At 42.0% G+C, this 20287-nt stretch overlaps 1 protein-coding gene across 1 annotated transcript; it reads left to right on the top strand.

Annotated features, from left to right (window-relative positions):
- The first annotated feature begins 2896 nt into the window (after nt 1–2896).
- On the top strand, nt 2897–19363 carry NRSN1 (neurensin 1). Its single transcript, XM_027128193.1, has 3 exons — nt 2897–2969; nt 8213–8410; nt 17713–19363. The coding sequence occupies exons 2-3, from the start codon at nt 8222–8224 to the stop codon at nt 18109–18111; spliced, it is 588 nt and encodes a 195-aa protein (XP_026983994.1). The 5' UTR covers nt 2897–2969; nt 8213–8221; the 3' UTR covers nt 18112–19363.
- Nucleotides 19364–20287: the final 924 nt, after the last annotated feature.

The raw sequence follows: 20287 nt of genomic DNA on the forward strand, positions 1-20287 counted from the left end.
TGCCTCAGCCCCCTCATTTGTAAAATTGGAATAATAAAGAATAACCCCCACACATAGGGCTGATGTGAGGATTTAATGATTTAATATGCATATAATGAATATATATATGTACAATACTGAAAGCAACGCCTGGGACATAGTAAACACTACGTAAATATTGGATGTTATTATGTGTAGAATGGTTGTGCAAATATTAATTATTTTAGTAATCATTTTCAGCATTATGCCACTTACCAGGGGTCTGCAGAAAGTCTCCTGAAGCAGGGGTCGTTGTATTTATATGCTAACCTGCCCACACCTACACACATTTTTCTGAGGTGTTCACAGGTAATTTTCTAGTATGTTCTTGCCTTCGTGCATTTGTGTGTTTTTCTTGAATATCATCATTTAATTCATTTTCTCCATCATTCTTCCACATCACCCATGTAAGTCTAAATGACCTTGGGATCGGGGGTGAGGGGAGACACTGAAAGTGCCCAACGCTGACAAAAGTGAAAAGGTTCTTTCAGTCAGGCACCACTCTGCCAGCCGAAGTTCCTCACCTCGGGTCTCGTCAAGGACAAAAAACAGGGTCCGGATAAGCCTTTACAAATGGGGGGCCGGGGTGGGGGGTGTGGAAGAAACAGCAGGTCCGTCTGCCTTCTCCATCCATCTAAAAAATACGTGTATGGAGGCCGCTACGGCCAGATACTGTGCTGGGCAGAAGAAAACTGGACATGGCAGAAGGCAGAGAAGATGCCCGTCCCCGTGGAGCTTCCGAAGAGCAAAGTAACTAGCCTCCCAGAAGGCCGGCCACCCTCCTGTGCGGACCACCAGACTCGCGGCGCCGGAAGCGGGACTGGCCAATCCGGGCCCCGCCCACTCGCCTCACGTCCGCACAGCGCCGACCCGGCCCCTTCGGCGGCGGCGGCTGCGCGGGCCTCGGATGCGCGGGCACGCGGGACGCCCAGCTGTCAATCACGCGCAGGTTGAGCTCAGCTAGGCTGGAGCAGCAGCGGCAGCGGCGGCGGCGGCGGCGGCGGCGGCGGTGGCGGCGGCGGCGGCGGCGGTGGCGGCGATGGGACCCCAGCGAGAGATCTGCGGCTAGCTGGCTGCATTTGCTCCACGGGTCAGGGGATCGCAGGCGGCAGGTAAAGCCTTGCGGAGCCCAGGGGTGAGGTTTTCTAGGCTCGATGTGTCCTTCTCCCGCTCCTTTTTCTTTCCTTCCTCTCTCCACACGCACAAATATTCATATTTTCTCTGTCTCTCTCTCTCTCTCTCTCTCTCTCTGTCTCTCTCTCTCTCTCAGTCTCACACACACACACACACCACCCCTAACTCGTTCACGATTATATGGACACAAATCTCTACAAAACCCATGCGTATTAAAATCCACGAACACGTACAAATTAGGAGTAGCTAACTCCATGCTTTGGCGGTTTGTGGTTTGTGTTATGTAAGAATTTGGGAGGTATACAGGGAAAACTCAGGAGTTTCTTTCCTGTGAGACAAGAAAAGTTGTAATATTAGATAAGAGTAAAAATGTATGTATTTGGAGTTTGCAAAACTGATTTGATTTCTTTTCCAGGCTGAATTTACCCCCTCCTTGCCTTCCCCACTCCTCTGCCGTATCTAAAGACGTCTGAGTTTTTGATATGATCTCAGCACCTACTTCTTCGTGTTGTTAGAAAGGGGGCTTGGGTGGGGGTCCTACCAAAGCTGATGACCTCAAAGAAAACAGAGCTGGAGTTGAACAGCTTATGTATACTTAATTGGTTCCTGGCTCTGTAGCAGAAATGTTTTCAGCACCTTGAAGAGCTCCTTTGGCTCCAGACCAAGCCAGCCTTTAGTGAAGGGCATGTGTGGAGTCAATTCCCTCAAAGAAAAGGGGGAAGGCGACAGATAAAAAGAAGGGACATTTAATGAGAGAGACAGGCACAGATGAGAGACAGACAGACAGACTTGTTTTCTTTTACTTATCCAGACCCAGAATCCTAATATAATTTGCTTCTTTGTCCAAATCTGCTCACATACCACCCACAAAATAAAATTTCAGGACAAATAAATGAGTCTTGAAGAAGGCTGGCTTGGCCATGGTACATACAGACTGAACCTGGAAAATACTGAAAACAGTTTTTCAGGGCTCAACTAGGCGTACACTCCTCAAGTCTTTGAGATTCTCCTGCATATGGATGGGGAACTGTTCATCAGAAAGAATTCTTAATGCCTCTTGAAAAATACAGCCCGAGTTATTTTATTTCACATGACTACAGTAATGTAGGAAACCAATAGCTCTATAGCTGGCAATGGCTTTTTAATTAAATCTTGCATGGGCACCTGCTTTTCTTAGGCAGATGGAAAGTAACATGATCGTGATAGGAAGAAAATGGATATAGGAGTAAAAATCAACCTAATGAGTAAATCATCCAAAGAGCCTTAGTAAGTCTAAAATGCATGTAAATGGATCATAAAATACAATAGCTATAAGATTAATTTATTTTACACTATAATGGGATAGGCACCAAAGAGATCAAGTCTGGAGTATCTGGGAAGCAAGTCATCTTTTTCTTTACAATTTGTAAAACACAAATTGGTCAGTCTAGTTGGTATTATTGACTACATGGAATAGAATTATATCAAAATGAGAATATATTTGTATAATGTGTTATAGTTTACATAGCCCTTTTCATTTATATTGTTTCATTGACTCTATAAACTCTCATGAGAGCCCATTAAAAAGTTATAAAATATGTTATACTTTTGTAAAAAAGAAAAAACTATCTTTGCTCTTGAACAGGAAGTCCTTTGTCAATGTTTTTGTCAATATTAAATGATTCTTTACAAGTTATAAAAATGACTTATGAAGTTTAGACTTTTATCTGGATCACATTCTGCAGAGATTTTTGTTCTTAAATAGGTTTGAAGAATGAGCCATTAAAAGGAAAGGTCAAAGAGTAAACAACAAGAAGAGGAAGAGGAGGATTTCAAAGGTAAGACTCAAACCTTGTCACATGTAAATTCATAAGCACCTTCTGGTCTGCACATCGATAAAGAAGAGGTTTAAAGAGAATATGGGTTCTGTTTCTCTTCTCATTGCGGTTTTGGACTTTATTTTACCTTACTTAAAAGTACATCTCAAAGGGGCAAAGTAATAAGATAACTGCGTATCATTACCCCCTTTTTTAAAAATTATAAAAGTGGCTGCATAGCCACTGACTTAGAGGAAATAAAAATTCACAGTGCAGAGCCACAATCTCTACCACTATTCCAGGACAATAAAATATCTCTGAAATGGTTCACTGGTAGAAATACATTTTCAGGTTTTAAGGTTATGCTTATATAATTTCAGAATGCCTGATTTAAATATGAAAAAGCTGTTAGCAGGCTTTCATGCCTTCCTGCATCCACTCTTGAGTCTAACTGATTCTTTTAAGCGAATTGACCTTTTGGTGTAGTGTTGGATAAATGGTCTAAATCAGCTATGCGCCTATACCTTGCAGCACTGGCCCTGTGGAAAAGTGTCTCTAATGGGAACTTCACTCTCATTATCTCAGAATGATTTTATGGGAGAGAAAAGTGCAGTATGAAAACTTGAGTGATCTTTCAGAGAGAATAAATAGAACAGGGCCTGTGCCTGGCTTCACAACTGACTCACACATAGAGCCATGGGAAAACACTCATCCTTTTTGTGCCTCAGTTTTCTGCCTCTCTTCTCTCAAGGAGACCATGAAGACAAATACCATAAAATCTCTGGTATTCTTAAGGTTTCATGAGGCATAAAGCCTTATTTCTATTTCCATGGCTATGAACATTTTTCAAGTAAAATAAAGAGTAACTGCTTCTATTAGACTGAAATTCAAATTTCCAACAAACTGATACTTTAGTGTAGTAGTACACATATAGATCATGGTAACACACACATGAGTTTGTTTGCTGAATAGAGTAATCATTCGAGGGATTCTCAGCATTTATACTTCTTCCTGCTGCAAATACCTCGTTTTGGTGCCCATTTTGTTGCACTTACTGCTTCAGAAGTGTTTCTTCTTCTAACCCGAGTCAACTGAGAGCAAAATGTGTGTCCCACTCATCTTTGTAAGCACCGTCTCACGTAATCTGGCATATAACCAGTGGTTTAAAAACACCGAAGGAAGGGAGGAATGAAAAATCAAGGACCGCTCAGGCCATCATCCACACCAACCCATCTGGAACTCTGTGCCAAGAAATTTCAAAGTGGTAAACAGGACAGAAAATGTCCTTGCCCTGGTGAAGTTTACAGTTTATCATGTACAAGTTCTATCAGACCATCAAATAAACCACATAACAGAGGATCAGGTAATAACAAGTTCTATGAAGGGGAACAAATCTAGACAAGGGGATAGAGAGTAATAGAGGGCTGATATTGATTATGCTCATTGTAGAAAGCCTCTCAGAAGAGTTTGGGGGTTTGAATATCCATTTAATGTATAACTGTGCATGCGGTTGAGATAGATACCATAAACAAATAATAAAAAGAAGAAAACCATGGATGGATCCTCACTTATCAGCACCCATAAGGTCGTTCAGGAAAAATGAAAACAATTCCCCCTTCATAGATGACCAAGTAACCAGACACTTATGCTGCTTGTGCTCCATCACGATGGCCATGCTGGCAGTGAAGATGCAACAGGCTCCACCAGAGTGTTTATAAAATGAAAACTCACAAGGACTCATTTAAATACAATACTGGAGAATATTTTCACTCACCTCCCCCTATGCATGTACTTCCTAGGATGTTAAGTCTTTCTCTCAAGAAAGGAGCCCCTTCAGGATCCATCACTAACAGCAGCCATAGATTTAACATTACTGTTTTTGCTGCCACTACTACACCTATTGAAACACAAACACCGCAATTCTCATGAAACCTTACTAATTAAATAAATGCTGAGGCAAGCTGAAACTCCTTTGCACATAACTTCCCTTTCTTCTCAACCCTGGTGTATCATATACTCATTGCCCAGCTTTTAAAGTGACTTTATGAAATGACCTCATGTATATCAACCAGGTAGATTCCAAATAACTGTAACATTTTCTATATTGAGACAAAAAGTTACCTATGAGGAATGTAACTCTCTTGAGTTTTTGCAAGTGCAAAATTTCTACTCTAAAATGTTATATTTTAAAATACATGTTCTACCAAGTGATCCGTCTCCTCTAACAGTGAATTCCAACAAATTATATGTTTGGAAAGAGGTATGAAATCTCTAAGACCCCCCAGGGACTACTATTTTAGGCAACATACACTATACTAAAATAACTTATTGAACAAATAAACAATACACAACCATTCAGTCTACTGAATACCAAGTAACTAACCTAACTAGTAGCTTATATACTCTTTTAAACTAAAGCTTCATGCACACTATAATAAAGCAATCTGACAATCAATCATTGAGAGCACGGGAGGAGATGGGAAATCCCTAAACCCAGTTGTTTATCAAACAAAAATAATCGACTCATTCTGTAAATTCATGGCCAAAGACTCTTGAAAAATCTATGTCTAGAAGGAATTAGAGGTTATATGGTCCAGCCATCTTATTTTAAGGATGATGCAACCATAGCCCAGAGAGGTTACTGAGCTTACCTGAGATGTCAAAACCAGTAAGCTGCAGATCAAGAACTAGCATTAGAGCCCATTCTCTGCTCGGTGTGGTTATCACAGTGCAGGCCTTGTTCTTGTACTCTGTACGCCTGGAGGGGAGAATAAGATTTGTTGGGATTTCTCTTCTGGAATGTATCTAACATCACTAAAAATCCATTCTGACTTAGAGTAGAGCCATCTATCACTCAGGCTCAAAAGCATTTGTTTTATGACATTTTCTATCTCTTTTATGATTTTACCTATATTGTGTTTAACCAAGTTGGACTACTGAGTCTCATCCTATAAAGCAGAAACATTTAACCTAGTGTGCTGGAAACAAGCAGTGCAGGGAATGACTACAATATGTCACAAGGTCCTGCTCTGCACCAAAGCTAAATCCTGAGAAAGAATGATTTTAGCATCTAAGGAAGATAACTCTTACTGTTGCTATGAGGGATTGTTTTTATTCCTATCATATCTATTTTTGTCCTTTTTTCATGTTAAAGTCTCCAATGCTTTATTGAAAACCTGAACATATATATTTGTATGAGTTGGTTCTGATTATGCAAATATATGATTCCATCTATACTCCTGTTTACTGTATTGTCATCTTTCATCTGCTCCCTGACTCATGATATAAACTGTAGCAGATGATTTTTCTTTGCCTCAGTTTCTTCAGTGACAAAGCAGACTTAGTAATACTAATCCCATTTCCCCTTGACTGAAAGTTTATTAGAATGTCTTAAAAGAAAGTGCCTTTAAAATTATTCTACTTGGATATCACTAGTAATGGCCCCTTATTAATCATCTTCTTTGTGTAAGCATTAAATAAAAGGTACTGAAGAGATCATCCTAGCATTTAAAATATGAAAACTAGGTTAACAAAAGAATTTGGTCCATCAGACATTGCAGCTCTAATCAGGCAAAGTCCCTTCTGAAATCTTGATTTTTTTTATGAAATAATATCCTTCCGAAATGTTAAAAAGCAAAAAAACAAAAATAAATTTCCTTTCCTGATCTCTCCTCCTGGGTGATTTCTTTAGATGGTAGCTGGACCTGAGACAGGAAGAAGTCACTAGGAGGTAGGCACTAAATGTAACATTGACCAACACTTTAAAAGATGAGGTTATCAGTCACCATCAGTTATACCTGTTTGCATCATTTTTCTAAGGTCAGGGCCACATTTTCCTGAATTTGACCACATGTTCTAACCAAAACCCACTTGTGGCTGAGGGCACACATTTACAAGATATTCTTAAGGGTTCACTTTGTGGCCATGGGACAGTGAGTCCCTGGGTTCAACTTTGACTTTAGCCCCATGATTCTATACAACCAAATTAAGTGGCCACACAGGAACACCTGCTAGAATTTTAGATTAAGTTTTTCTTGTAGGTAAACATTACTACTTGGTTTCTTGGCAAGTAATTGAAAACATTTAATATGTCTTCTTATTGCCTGGATTATAGCACAGGTCCTGAGAACCTGGGTCAGTGAGAAAATTATCCTCCTTCTATATTGTTCCTTGCTTTGTCATGTTGAGACAGGGAAAACTGTCTAGAGTTTAAAACTATGTCCACACAGGGAAAACCATCTAGAGGATAACTGAACAATCTAAAGAAGTATTTCATATTTCTAGCTACCTATTTATCTGCTTATATGGAGATCAAAAAACCAAAGAACAAACAGAATAACTGAGAATTCTCTTACTCACCAAAATTTCTGTCCTTCAGTAATTCCTTTTTTTTACCATGAATTATTAACCACATGCCTCTAAGGTCAAATTAGATCAGATCAAGTTGAAATTTCCATCTGAAGAAGGCAGAGTCCCAAACAACCCACCCAGAGCTTAGTGTCATTAAACAATTCTCTGAATTTTTTATTTATAGTAGACACTTAATGGGAAATAGTAAAAGGCAGGTCTACCTTCTGCATTATGCTCTAGCATCCCACGTGGACAGATGTATCCACAAATAATGCCTGAAATATCTGGAGTTAGAGTCAGTGAGGTATCAATTATTGGCCAAGCCATTTGTGATAAAGCATGAAGCAACTTTTTAATAAAGCTTCTGTACAACTTGACAATTGTTAGAGCAAGATACATGAGATCCGAAGGCAAAATTTCAAATAGCTACGTAACACCATGTAGTTTCCACAAGGGAACATGGTTAAGCATTGAAGAGGACAGTCCAGGACAAATTCCATCTGTACCAAGTGAGAGTGCCTTCCTAATCCTTTAACATGGAAGTGTAAAGACTACTAGATTCTAAGAGATTAAAGATTTCTTGTCAAGACACTGAAAATCTCAGCTTCTTTGTTGCCATTTCTCATGTGCTTCCTGCTTAAATTTTTGCATCATCTAAGTGAGCTGTGCTGTTATGTCTTGTTTCATTTATGGAGAACCAGTTCTAGACATTGAGTGTTTGGGATAATTTTGCATTCAGTAGAGAAGAGCAGCTTGGGTTAAAAAGGCAGGTCTTTAAACATGTCTTTTCTTGCCAGAAAAGAGCATTGTTCAAACAGGCTGACATTATTCAGCCTGGTTCTTACCTTTAATTTGCCTTTTGATCCTGAGGCCAGAGCTCATGTGGTTGATGCCTGTGGGTGCTGTCATTCCAGCTGGGAAGGATGAGTTCTTGCAGCAACGTTTGTGGGTCCAAGCAGGCACAGGCTGCTACCGAGGGCGGGTACCAGCGCTATGGAGTCCGGTCCTACCTGCACCAGTTTTATGAGGACTGTACCACCTCGATCTGGGAGTATGAGGATGATTTCCAGATCCAGAGATCACCTAACAGGTGGAGCTCAGTATTCTGGAAGGTAAGTAAAGAGCATGTGTTTAACTCAGGAAGTGGAGAAGTCATTTGATACGGGAAATAACTCAGCTATAGAGAACTGAGAAGTCTGGGACTCTGTGTGTGGATCCCTCTCAGTGTCACTAAGTTCAGTTTTCTTCCTTAGGAAAGGAGACTATAACCCTTGGGCTGAAGAAAGCCTCTACACACAGCACAATTGTTGATTTGCAGGTTAAACATAAATAGATATAATTGCCATCATTAATTATTATTTTTGCTATTGTTATTAACATGCCACTAAATTCACCAACTATGACAGCCATCCAAAGGCAAAACATGCTTTCAGCCTCCCTTAAGGTTTGGTAAGTATCATTTGACAAATTACAATAATTATTAGAAGAAACAGTTGGATACTAGAGAGAGTTAATACTGAGACATAATACAGTGGTCAGTCTGCCAGCTCTGCCTCTCCTGGATATGTGGTCATGAGGCTTTATGAGCTTCAGCTTCCTCAAGTGGAAGGAGCCTCACTAGACAATAAGTTCAGTCATTCAGCATATAATTAGTGAGCACCTACTCTGTGCCAAGAAGTTGCAAAGTACCAGAAATTAAAGTGGTAAATGGGAGAAGAAAAAGTCCCTTGCCCTCAAGGAACTTACAATCTATCGTGGGAAACAGACCATAAACAAATAAACCACACAACAGAATGGTAGTGGCAAGTGCTATGAAGAGAAATAAATCAGAATAAGAGGATAGGGAAGGATGGAGAACTGGTATTTAGTTGTGCTGATCACAGAAAGCCTGTCAGAGGAGATGACCTTTGAGCAAATACCAGGGAGTAAACCATAAAATTACCTGGCTGAAGGTCACTGTAGGCTGGGAAAATAGCAAGTCCAAAAGCTCTGAAATGGGAACACTGGTGTGTTTGAAAAATAGCAAGAGATCCAATCTGGTTGGAGAGGAATGAGAGAGGGGAAAGAACAGGTGATGGATTCAGAAAAATAACAGGACACAGATGATGTGTGTGGAGCCTTGTAGGTGACAGTGAGGACTTTGGCTTTTACCTTGAGATCCATGGGAAGCCACCTGAACATTTCAAGCAGATGAGTGACATGACCCGACCAGTATTTCAACAAGATCATTCTGGCTACAGTACAGAAAATAAATTATAGGAAGGCAAGGATAGAAGCAGCTAGATTATTTAAGAGGCTGTTAAAGTATCCAGGCAAGAATAATAGTGGCTTAGATTACGGTGGTGTTAATGGAGATGGCGAGAAGTAGTCAGATTTAGCATAAAGTTTGAAGGGCAAGCTGTCAGGACATGTTGGCACATTAGAAACGAAAGAAAGAAGAGTCAAGCATGACTTAGACTCGCAGCCTGAGCTCTTTAGTGGATGATGTTATAATTCACTGGGATGGAGAACACCAGGAGAGCAGTGGGATGGGCGGGGAGTCAAGAGTTTGATTTTGGCATTGCTACATTGGAGGTGCCTATTAAACATGCAAGTGGAGATCTCTAGTAGCAATTTAAATATACTTCAGCTCATGAATTGGGAGTCGCTGATACATACAGTGTATATGAGGTACCAGACTAGACAAGATCACCTAGGAAGAGAGTATAGACATAAGAGAGAAGAAGGCATCGAATGTTCCAACATTTAGAAATCAAAAAAAGGACAAGGATGTAGGAAGGGCTACTGAGAAGGCACAGCTTTAGATGATGCCTCGGATTCCCTCCAGGTCTAATATTCTGTGTTTTGGAGGTTTCTGATCATCCCCAACTTTCTCCCGAAAGATCCCAGAAACTTTGACATTGATACCGACATAAATTTACAATGTACTGGCAATAGAGTTTAACAAGAAGCAGTGTAACATAGTGATGATTATGAGCACGGACTCTGGCCTCAGATTACATGGGTTCAAATCTCAGCTCTGTAACTTTGGGTAATTTAATTGACCTTAAATGAGCCTCTAATGGTGATACTTATAGTACCTACCACATAAGTTGTGAGAATTAAATAAGATAATAGATGCAAAGAGCTTAGAACAATGTCTGGTAGGCACTCAATAAGCACTTAATATATTAGCTCCTAGTACCAGATGTCATATGGAACACTGAGTTCTGAAATAGAAATAAAACTGGAAATCTAGTTAATAAATAAAATATTGGTAATGTGATTATTACTATGGATTACCCAAGACCTGTGTTGATTCAAAATCTTACTAGTGTCAGGCACTCTGTATTAGAATTGGTCAAGCCAGCCTTCTTATTCTGTACAAGTGTCACCTCTGATGACTCCGTACTGGCCTGGACCAATGAAATACATAGCCAAGCTTGGCACATCTTGTATTTACCCAGGCAAGTGGGTGGTTGCTTCTCTATATGTCAAAAAAACAAATATTTGCCTCACAGGTCTATTGTGCCAAGAGCCTAAAATGCCACTGACATACAGAATACTGCAAATGCTAGTGGTTCCAAAGCACTAGTAGTGATACGAGTTGTGAAGCTATAACTCCATCAAATAATACATGGGTATGGATTTACAATAAAGAACTCTCAGTAAATTACCAAGCCTAGAATTCAGATTTCAGTATTTTCTCTCTTCTGTTTAACGCAAACAAGATCCAAAAGTATTTGTTCCCTGTTGTGCTGGACCTGCTTCAGAGAATAAAACCAGGCAAAAGTCCATGGCCTCACAGAGATTATATTCCAGCAAAATCCAAATCTTAGACTTACATCCTAACCATAAAACACTAGACTGGGCACTCAGAAGCCTACAGTCAACTTGAAAAACCAAAGAATTCACTGTCTTAGAGACCTCACCCCTACCAAGGGAATAAACCAACCATTCTTGGGTTTCCTCCTAGGGAATATAAGGGAACTCATGCCAGCGAGCATATGAAGTGCTTTGAATCAACACAGAGAGAAGCACTGATTATGCACGTGTTTCTATTATGATACTTTTCTTATGTTTTTTCTTTCATTTCAATCTGCATCTTGTAAGTGGTTCAAGATGTGGGCTCCCCCTTCCCTCTCTTCCACTATAGCATTGCTGAGGCCACGTGGGTCTCTCACTGTGGGCCACGCTCACAGAGCCTCAGGAGGACTCTGCTGGTGAGCCAGCTCCTTAGCGGTGGGCAGCAAGGAGGGGCTTAATGAGAACAGGGATTGGAATCAAATGGGCCTGAGCCAGAAACTTTGCTCTACCACATGGACCGATGTAACCTCGCTCTCACAATGCTGTTCTTTCTACACGTTTATATGTCCACTGTGCACAAACCTCTGTGGTGGGCTCCGGGATTCAGTTGTGAACACAACACTGTTCTTCACCTGACGGAGTTCACAGTCAAATAAGGAAGGTAGATGTGTACAGAGATTGTTACAATCCACCATGCCAGTTGTTGCAGTACTTACTGGACAGATCTGATGCAGCCTGGGGAGGAAGTGACTCCACAGAAGAGTTCACAGGCACAGAAAAGCACTATAGAAAGAAGAGCATCGCAGAAGCTGCGTCATGAGAGAAGATGGCATGCTCAGGAGATGCCAACAGTTCACTGTGGCTGGGGTAAGAGTTAGGCGTGGAGGACAAAGGCCAAGAGATGAACACGGTAATGTATACAAGAGCCAGATCACAGAGACTCAGCAAGGCTGTGAAGTAGAAATTTCTCCAGAACCTTCCTGCTTGACTGAGTACAGTGAGTAGGTAAGATAATAAAGCTAGGCTTTCTTGGGAAGGTTGTCTCACAATCAGGTGTAAACAGCCCCTACACACACACACACACACACACATATACAGTATTATACACATTCTCTGTGCCTCACAGCTTCTGGATTACTTCATGGTGGCCTCCGCCACTGCTAATTTACCTGCAACTGCTGCCATCTGCAAAAATCTATGTGACACAGTCCCACCTACCCCCTGCCACCTACTGCCTCTGCCCAAGGGCCTAGCAGGCTGTGGTGGAGTTTTTCTTTCTCACCCTTGCACTTGACCTTGACTAAGACTGCTGCTACTTGATGGTGCAGCAGACAGCTGAAGTACTGCAGGTATGAACTAATGGGAGCAGTCTTCTTACCCCAGTCGTTCTTTCCTCACCCCAGGGTTATCCTCCTCCTTACCTTTCCCTCAACCAATATCAGAAATCTCCCAAAGGGTGTTAAATAGCAACGGGCAGGTACAAGGCAAGACCGCTTCCTCCACAGACTTACTAAAAGTGAAAATGATGCTGGTACCTCTCTTTTCTCTCAAGACCCTCCTCCTACCTGTCCCAATCTCTCCAGTTTCCCCCTTAAGCTAAGTCAGAGTTTAAACTTACATCTTGGATTTCTCTTCAGAGTCTTGCTAGATATTAAGGAGATGGTTTTATTCTAGAAATGAATAAGGAAGTCCCTTAAGAGGAGAAACCATGTGGTATTATTAAAAAAAAAAAAATTTCTCAGATGACACTTGAAAAATGGACAAAGGATGAGACTAGCCATGGAGACCATCAGAATGCTGTTGCAATGATCTGGCCAAGAGTTAATAATGCTCTGTTACCATTAGAGTAGCTGTAGTGATGGAGAGACAAGATTCAAGAGAATTCTGAGATAGAATCAATAAGATTTAATTATCCATTGACTACGAATGTGAGGAAGGACTCAGTGAATGGGCAGGTGGCAGGAATGCAGAAAAACTGGGAAGGAAAGAAGAAAGGAACACCATTTTGAATATTTGGGTTTTGCAGAGCCTTTGGGACACTTTTGTGTAGATCCTCCCATTGGCTGTCATAAATGTGGGGCTACAGCCCAGGAGAGAAATCTAGGCTGGAGCTGGACATTTGGAAGTCACTGGTATATAGATGCGAGTTGAAACTGCGGCCACAAATTAAACCATAGAGAGAACATATTGAGTAAGAGATGTGAGTCAGGGCTGGAACCCTGGGGGACACCAATAATTTAAGAGTGTCTGGCAAAGCAGGTTAAGAGTGAGTTGGTAAAGACAGAAGTGGAAGAGAGTTGTGTCAGCGATAATCATTGGTGAGGGTTTTAAGAAAGCCTAAGTACTTAAAATCAATGACTGCAGAATATGCAAATGAAGAAAAGAAAAATTGGATTTGATAATTAGGAAGTCATCAGTGACCTCAGAGAGAGGGGCTTCAGTGAAATGGTGGAGGACTAGGCTTGGCTACCAAGGGTAGGAATGAGTTCAAGCAGTAGCTAGTGGAGGACACAGGGCTCTAGAATAGGTTTTGAAGATGGAAGCGACTGAATGTGCTGACAGGCTGGAGGGACAGAGCCTCTGTAAGACAGCGGAGCCAATGCAGGATCCTGCTACCCAGGTGAAGGAGGGCTGTGGAGACTGTACCAGGTGACGCATATGTGGAAGGACCTGATCCCAGCCCGGCACTGGTCACTGCTTTGCAAAGCTCAGTGTCCCTACAAGCAGGTCAGGCAAGAGGGTCAGGACAGATGAGTTAGAATCTGCCATCACTCTGGCAGGTGACAGCACTCCGAGCTCAGGTCCTGCTAAGGAGCGGTGGGTAGCAGCCCTCAGGGCTGATGCAGAAGAAGAAAAGCCAGTCTTCACTCTTGCTGCACTTCCTCTGAATTTTACCTCTAACCCAGAAGGCTTCATTCCCATTTAGCTCCATCCAGCAATCTCCCCCCACACGCCGCTCTTCCCTGCCATGCTGGTTCTTGCCTCCACCAGTCATTACCGCCTCCTCTCTGCCAGAACAGCTGTGTTGCTCCTGCTGCCAGCTCCGCTTATTGGAGTGAACTGCATTTTCAGATCTCATCAGCTCACAGACAGACCACGAAGGGGATGCTGGTCAAAAAACAGCAGCTTCTGGCTTGTGGTCCCCAGAAGCAGAATTTCTGGAATCCAAGCTCTCCCCTCTGTCCAATCCTCCTTTCCAACAGCAGGGACTGGGTTTTCACCCATCCTTCGCACAGTCAAGAGAGTCATCAGAAGTCACAGCACAAAAACTGCTCTTGCTGCTCTCTTTAAAGTTTGCTTTTCATCACCTGGAGAGGCCCTTCTCTCTCCCTATTGGTGCTGATCTAACATCCCACACCACCAGGCTACTCTGGGAAGCCCCTCACCCAGCAGCATTGCAATTCTTTGCATGGCTCCAAACAGAGCTGGTTTGCTCTCTTAGAACCTTTTAAAAAAACCTCTGTGTTGCATTTCTTAAACTCTATTTAATAGAACCCCTTTTCTCTTAGACCTGGGACCACTTCAACTTAGAGCTGTGTCCAAAGTTTATGATACCATATGGCATCACTCCCAAAATTTTTATTCCATTCAGTACTCCAAGATGGTACCAGGATTAAGCTGATATATCCCAGCATCCCTCCTCACCACTACTACACTCAGGGAAGTATTCCCAGCATTTTCCCTTCATGCCTACCATCCCACGCTCTCCCTGACATGTTTGAACAGGTTTGGAGTCCCTCTCTGGGCACATCTTTTGGAGATCCTCATTAGACTTGCATTGATGGCACCCTCAGAATCCTGGGCATTACATACTATTCATTACGTCATGCTCCCCTCCACAGATGGCGGGCCTCTCTCTGATCCTCTGATTTAACAGGGAATAGGGAGAAGGCTTGGGGAGGCCAGCCACTTTCCAGTTCTTGAAATGAGCAGGAGTTCTGCCATCTGCAAGGCAGGGTTTGCCTTTTAGCTTCTGAGTGATATTCCAAGAGTGGATTTTAATCTATAAAGCACTGCTCAACTGAGGAACAGACTGCTCTGAGAATCAATCACCTGGCTCCGGATTCAGCAGTCTGGTGGTTTAAGTGAGTCAGTCAGGAATATATATTGGACACAGGCTGGACTGACTGCTGCGGAGAGAAAGACAGAAATAGAAGATGGAGCACCCTGGCCTCCCTTGCTCTTAAGAACCTTAGAACCGAAGATGGATACATTTTTGCTGCCCTCAATTTTTGAGAATCTGTACCAGTTCTTGAGGAGGGAGGTAATTTAGTGACATATGAAGCATGTCACCATGGATATTTAAGTTAATTTAGTTTGTGCATTCAGAATATTCCAACGTGAGTCATCTTTTAAATATTATAACGGTTAGTCTTTGAAGGTGAATTTGACACCATTCTTCAAAAAATGTAGAAAGCCATCCAAAGTGTGATTTTACGACCCAATTTTTTCTGCAGTACTTATATCTTATGTACAATAGTTTTTCTTTTTTTCCAGAAGACATTATACTGACTCTTTTTGTTGGTTTTTCAGTTTCTTTACACTATTACATAATGGAAATTTGTTCGTATATGGTGACTAAAACTTCATTGTAATTTTTTTTAAATTATAGAGGTAATGTACAAAATAGTAATCGGTGAAGTATCATGGGAGAATGAAAGTGGGGAGTGGGGCTTAGAAGTCATGCAGACCTGGGTTAGAGACCACGTGCTTAAAGAGTGGACTTTGAACTATGTTTCTTCAATCCAATAAACCTCAGTTTCTTATAGGTGAAATGGGGATAAAAATATCTACATCTCATAAGATGCTGGTGAGGATTAAGTGGAAAGCACAGTGCCTAGGTCATAATCGATGCTCAATAATATGAGCTCTCTCCCCCCCTTTGTTAGAGTGATGGATTTGCAAATGTTTTCTATTATCCAAACTCTCTACTAAAGAAGTATCTAATAAAGTATATTACCCTGAAACATAGTAAATAAATAGATAAATATACTTTAGATGTTCAAGATTAAATGGTGTTATACATTTGGTTATTTTTCCAACCTTGTTATTTTAACTAAAAGCAATTAGGAACAGGAGGAAATGAAAAATGTGTTTAAAAAATAAGCTGTATTAGCTGTTCTTTATTCCAAGTACTGAGTGACTGTTGCAATGCTCTTGCCAATGCAGCATAATTTTACAAGAGGCACATTTCCAAATAATAATAATAATATCTACTTATTAAAATGTATGACTTAGGCAGGCACAGGGCTGAGTGCTCTCGTTTTGTCCTCAGCTTTATGAGGTAGGTACTGTTATCATTTATCATTTTATAAATGGGAAAATTAACGGGAGTATTTAAGTAACTTTCCTTCTATGATTCAAGTACTAGTTGGCAGTGCTAGAATCCAAGGCTGAGTCTGTTAATTCCAAACCTCCGAGCTTAAACTGCCAAATGGTATATTACTTTCCATTTTCAGTGGGTTACATTTTATTAGAACTTGAGCTAATGCAGTTTCATCTCCATCTGCTGCTCTTAACATTTCTCAACATCTGCACAAGTAAAGCCCAAACAGCTACATGTTAGAAGAGAAAGAGCACTGGCCTGGAGGTCAGATCTGTGGCTTCTAGCCCATCCTCTGCTACTTGCCAGTTGTCTATCTTTGGGGCAGTGACCTACCCTCCACGAGGCTACATTTCCTTGCCTATAAACTGGTAATGATGGTTCCTTCTTCACTTGCTTGGGGAAGGGGTGAGTAGTTACACAGACTGTCGATGGCCACCTGCCGAAATCACCTCTATGTTGAACAAGTTGAGTATATTACTCATCACAGTGAGACAGAATGACACCATAGGGGCTCCTGGGCATTTCAGTAAGAGAGTGTAAGAAAGGATGTATTATAGGATGTGGGCTTTAGTTGGGTGACTTGGGATTGCAGGGGTTTGGGAAGTCTACAGGAGCCAGAGTTCACTCTGGATTATCAGGAATGATCCTATGATTGGGTATCTTAATAAATCCTATCTATACAGAGGGCGGACTAGAGTGAGACTAAGACTGTAACTGTAAAGAAGCAGCAGTCATTTATATTGGGTGGGGTGGGAGGTGTGCAGAATCTTGTGGTTTGCACAATGACCTTGTTTTTGTCTGCGCTTAGACAAAATTATGAAGTGGCCTTGGTTTGTCACACTTCATCATGGGTGCAGAATGAGCCTGTCTGATGTTGAGGTTCTGCAAGATTGACTGTGCCCACAAAACAACATGGTATCAGTGGGGGCCCCAGGCCAGCTTCTAAGAACATCAAAGCCTAGTGGATAGAGTAAGGCCAGCTCCTGGGTATCCAGGCTGCTTTTCTCTTGCTCAAGACCAAACAAGACAAAGTAAACCAAAGGGGGCGCTGTTGATTGCAAAGCATTGGACAAACAGGAAGCTCAAAGGAAAAATCAAGGCAGTGCTGCAGTTCCTGGTTGGCATCAAAATCAGAAAAGTCCTCCTTCACCTTCTTTTTTAACTACAAAAATTATGCAGGCTTCTCATACAAATTAGAAGTGACTGGGGAAAGTCTCTTCTCTCAGAAAACAAGGCCAGTCCTGCCCTGGAGACCTGAAGTACCAGGTTTACTCTGTCTTATTTCACTGTGTCTTTCGCTAGGTTGGACTCATCTTGGGCACAGTCTTCGTGATTCTCGGATTGACTATCCTGGCAGTGGGCTTTCTTGTGCCCCCCAAAATCGAAGCCTTTGGTGAGGCCAATTTCGTGATGGTGGACACACACGCTGTCCAGTTTAATGGAGCCCTTGACATGTGCAAGCTGGCGGGCGCCGTGCTCTTCTGCATCGGGGGCACGTCCATGGCAGGGTGCCTGCTGATGTCAGTGTTCGCAAAAAGCTACTCCAAAGAAGAGAAATTCCTTCAGCAAAAGTTTAAAGAGCGAATCGCAGACATCAAGGCCCACACCCAGCCCATTACAAGAGCTCCAGGCCCGGGAGAAACAAAGATACCAGTCACTTTGTCCAGGGTTCAAAATGTCCAGCCCATAGCGGCAACCTGAAACATTTTCCAGCCCGGTCCTCCCCTCTGTAATTTATGCCCAGTGTTACAAGGGAGCAGACCAGTTTGGGAAATGATATAGATTTGGTGTTGACCTGCCCCAAGGCTGTGCTGGGCTGTGGGCAGTGTGGTGTGTGAGCTCACACTCATTCCATTCAGTGGCCCTGGGAACCGTTGATGCCATGGGTCAGCCTGGGCACATGCACCCGGCTGCTTAAAAGGTGTTGCTGGGTGCCCACCAGGAACTCTCTGGAACTCCCCTCTCATATAGTGTGACTCTGTGTCATTTTCTGTGTTCTTGGAAAGCGCTGAACAGTTTAGACGAGCCTACCAATGGCTGACGTGGTCCATTTTACTTTCTAGTATTGGTTTTTCTAATCTTTCCTGTGTGGTGCTGCCTTCCATTCCTTGTCTCACTACATGTAAGATATTGTCCTGTGTTCACAGAAAAATCAAGTTCCCTGATTTTGACCCAAACTTTGGTCTTTTAACTCTAACTTAACATGAGGTTCTTGAAATCAGACACAAACGTATCAGAATTCTCCATAAGTCTTTTGCTGTTTTCTGTAGTGTTTTCCCACTTAAAGAGCTCAAATTGCCAACTTTAGAATCTTGGGAAATAAATTAATATTAGGAGAATCTATTTATGCAGTGTACAAAAGCACTGAATTAGAAGCCAAGAAATTTGAGTTCCTATTACTAACTAGCTGTGTGATCTTGGGGAAAGCATTTAACCTCCCAGGCCTCAGTTTCCCCACCTGTAGAACAGGCATCCTGGTCTGTGATGTCTGAGATTCCGTTTTTGCCGTGCATCATTGTGTGTCCACGACGAGGGATGTTTACAGTGTTCTTGTGGCTCTCACCACAGTGGGATTCTTCCAGACCTGGACTCCCAGAAAGTCACCAAATCAGCAGCCTCGATGCCACCTACTTCTAAATATCCAACTCCAGCAGTTTATACAATGCAGTCATATTTTTATAAAAACAAAAGTAAGCCATCCTCCAATAAGAAACCCCTGAGTAGATATTAACCTTAAAGAGGGTTTTCTTTCTCAGAGAAGACATTTTCTTCTCCAGTAAAATGTTCATCTCATCCCTTTACACTTTTATTTAATCTGTGGACTTAAACTAGCCTGAGGGAAATGGAACACATGACCTTGGTATCCTCTCAGAATCTGTGACACCTTCAAAGTCTGCCTTTTTTTTTTTTTCCTTTCCTTCACTGGATAAATAAAATATGTGAACAAGCAGAACTCGAATTGCATTGTCATTCCTTTGGTGTGGCTGTTTTCTCTCCAACATGTAATTTTCCATTCTGAGGCTAAGTGAGCTCTGCTGGTCCCCTGGCAAAATGGAAGAATAAATGAAGCAATTAGTGCTTTTGTGCACATGGTTTGTTTTGCATCGTCCAGCATAAAACACGGGGCAAATTAGCATCCTTAACATGGATCATTAGCTAGGTTCAGGAGAAACTGTTCTAGTTTCCTCAGGTTCTTCCTGTGGCAATGCCGTTTTATTTTTGTTCTTTGAAGCCTTATTCAAGTCCCCAGGCACCTGTTCAAGGCAACATCGTGAGGCTTTCCATGTTGGCTTGTGTTGTATACCAAGAAATCTTTGAGAATGAGATGACTTTCAAAAGCCTCCAGAATGAAAAATAATGACTGTAGGCCTTGGGAATTTTTAGGTGCAGGCATGCGAGCAGCCATAAAAAAATCAGCTCTGTGCCTCAGACAAAGGCCTCAAAGGAACAGAGATGGAGGAAGTAAGAGCTGAGTCTGAAAGAGGGATTCGGCATGCCCTGTCTTTGCTGTCCTGCCTAAGCTTTGTGGAAACAGGTACTTGTAAGGACCCTCCCAGTCCGTGGAGCAGGGATTGAGGGATATTGAAGGAAAGCAGAGGAAGGAGGCTGAATGGTATTAGGAAATACAGCTTGATCTTTGCAAAGAGTACAGGCCTGTGCAATCAGAGGGTGAGGAGCAGCCAACTAAAGACTTCACAAAGCCATTTTCAGGCCTGTTTGGGCAGATGTCAGGGGTATGGCAAACTGCAACAGTCCTAGAGCCTTGGTCTCAGCCTGCTTGCTGGCACTGAACCAATCCATCCCTTCAGTACTGAAACTTCTAAAGCAAAGTAAAACCACAACCCTACAGTTGGGGAAAGAGGTGGACAGAAGATGC

The sequence above is a fragment of the Aethalodelphis obliquidens genome, unplaced genomic scaffold (genome assembly GCF_003676395.1).
Source record: "Aethalodelphis obliquidens isolate GAN/ISIS:26980383/991018 unplaced genomic scaffold, ASM367639v1 scaffold34, whole genome shotgun sequence".
NCBI lineage: Eukaryota > Metazoa > Chordata > Mammalia > Artiodactyla > Delphinidae > Aethalodelphis > Aethalodelphis obliquidens.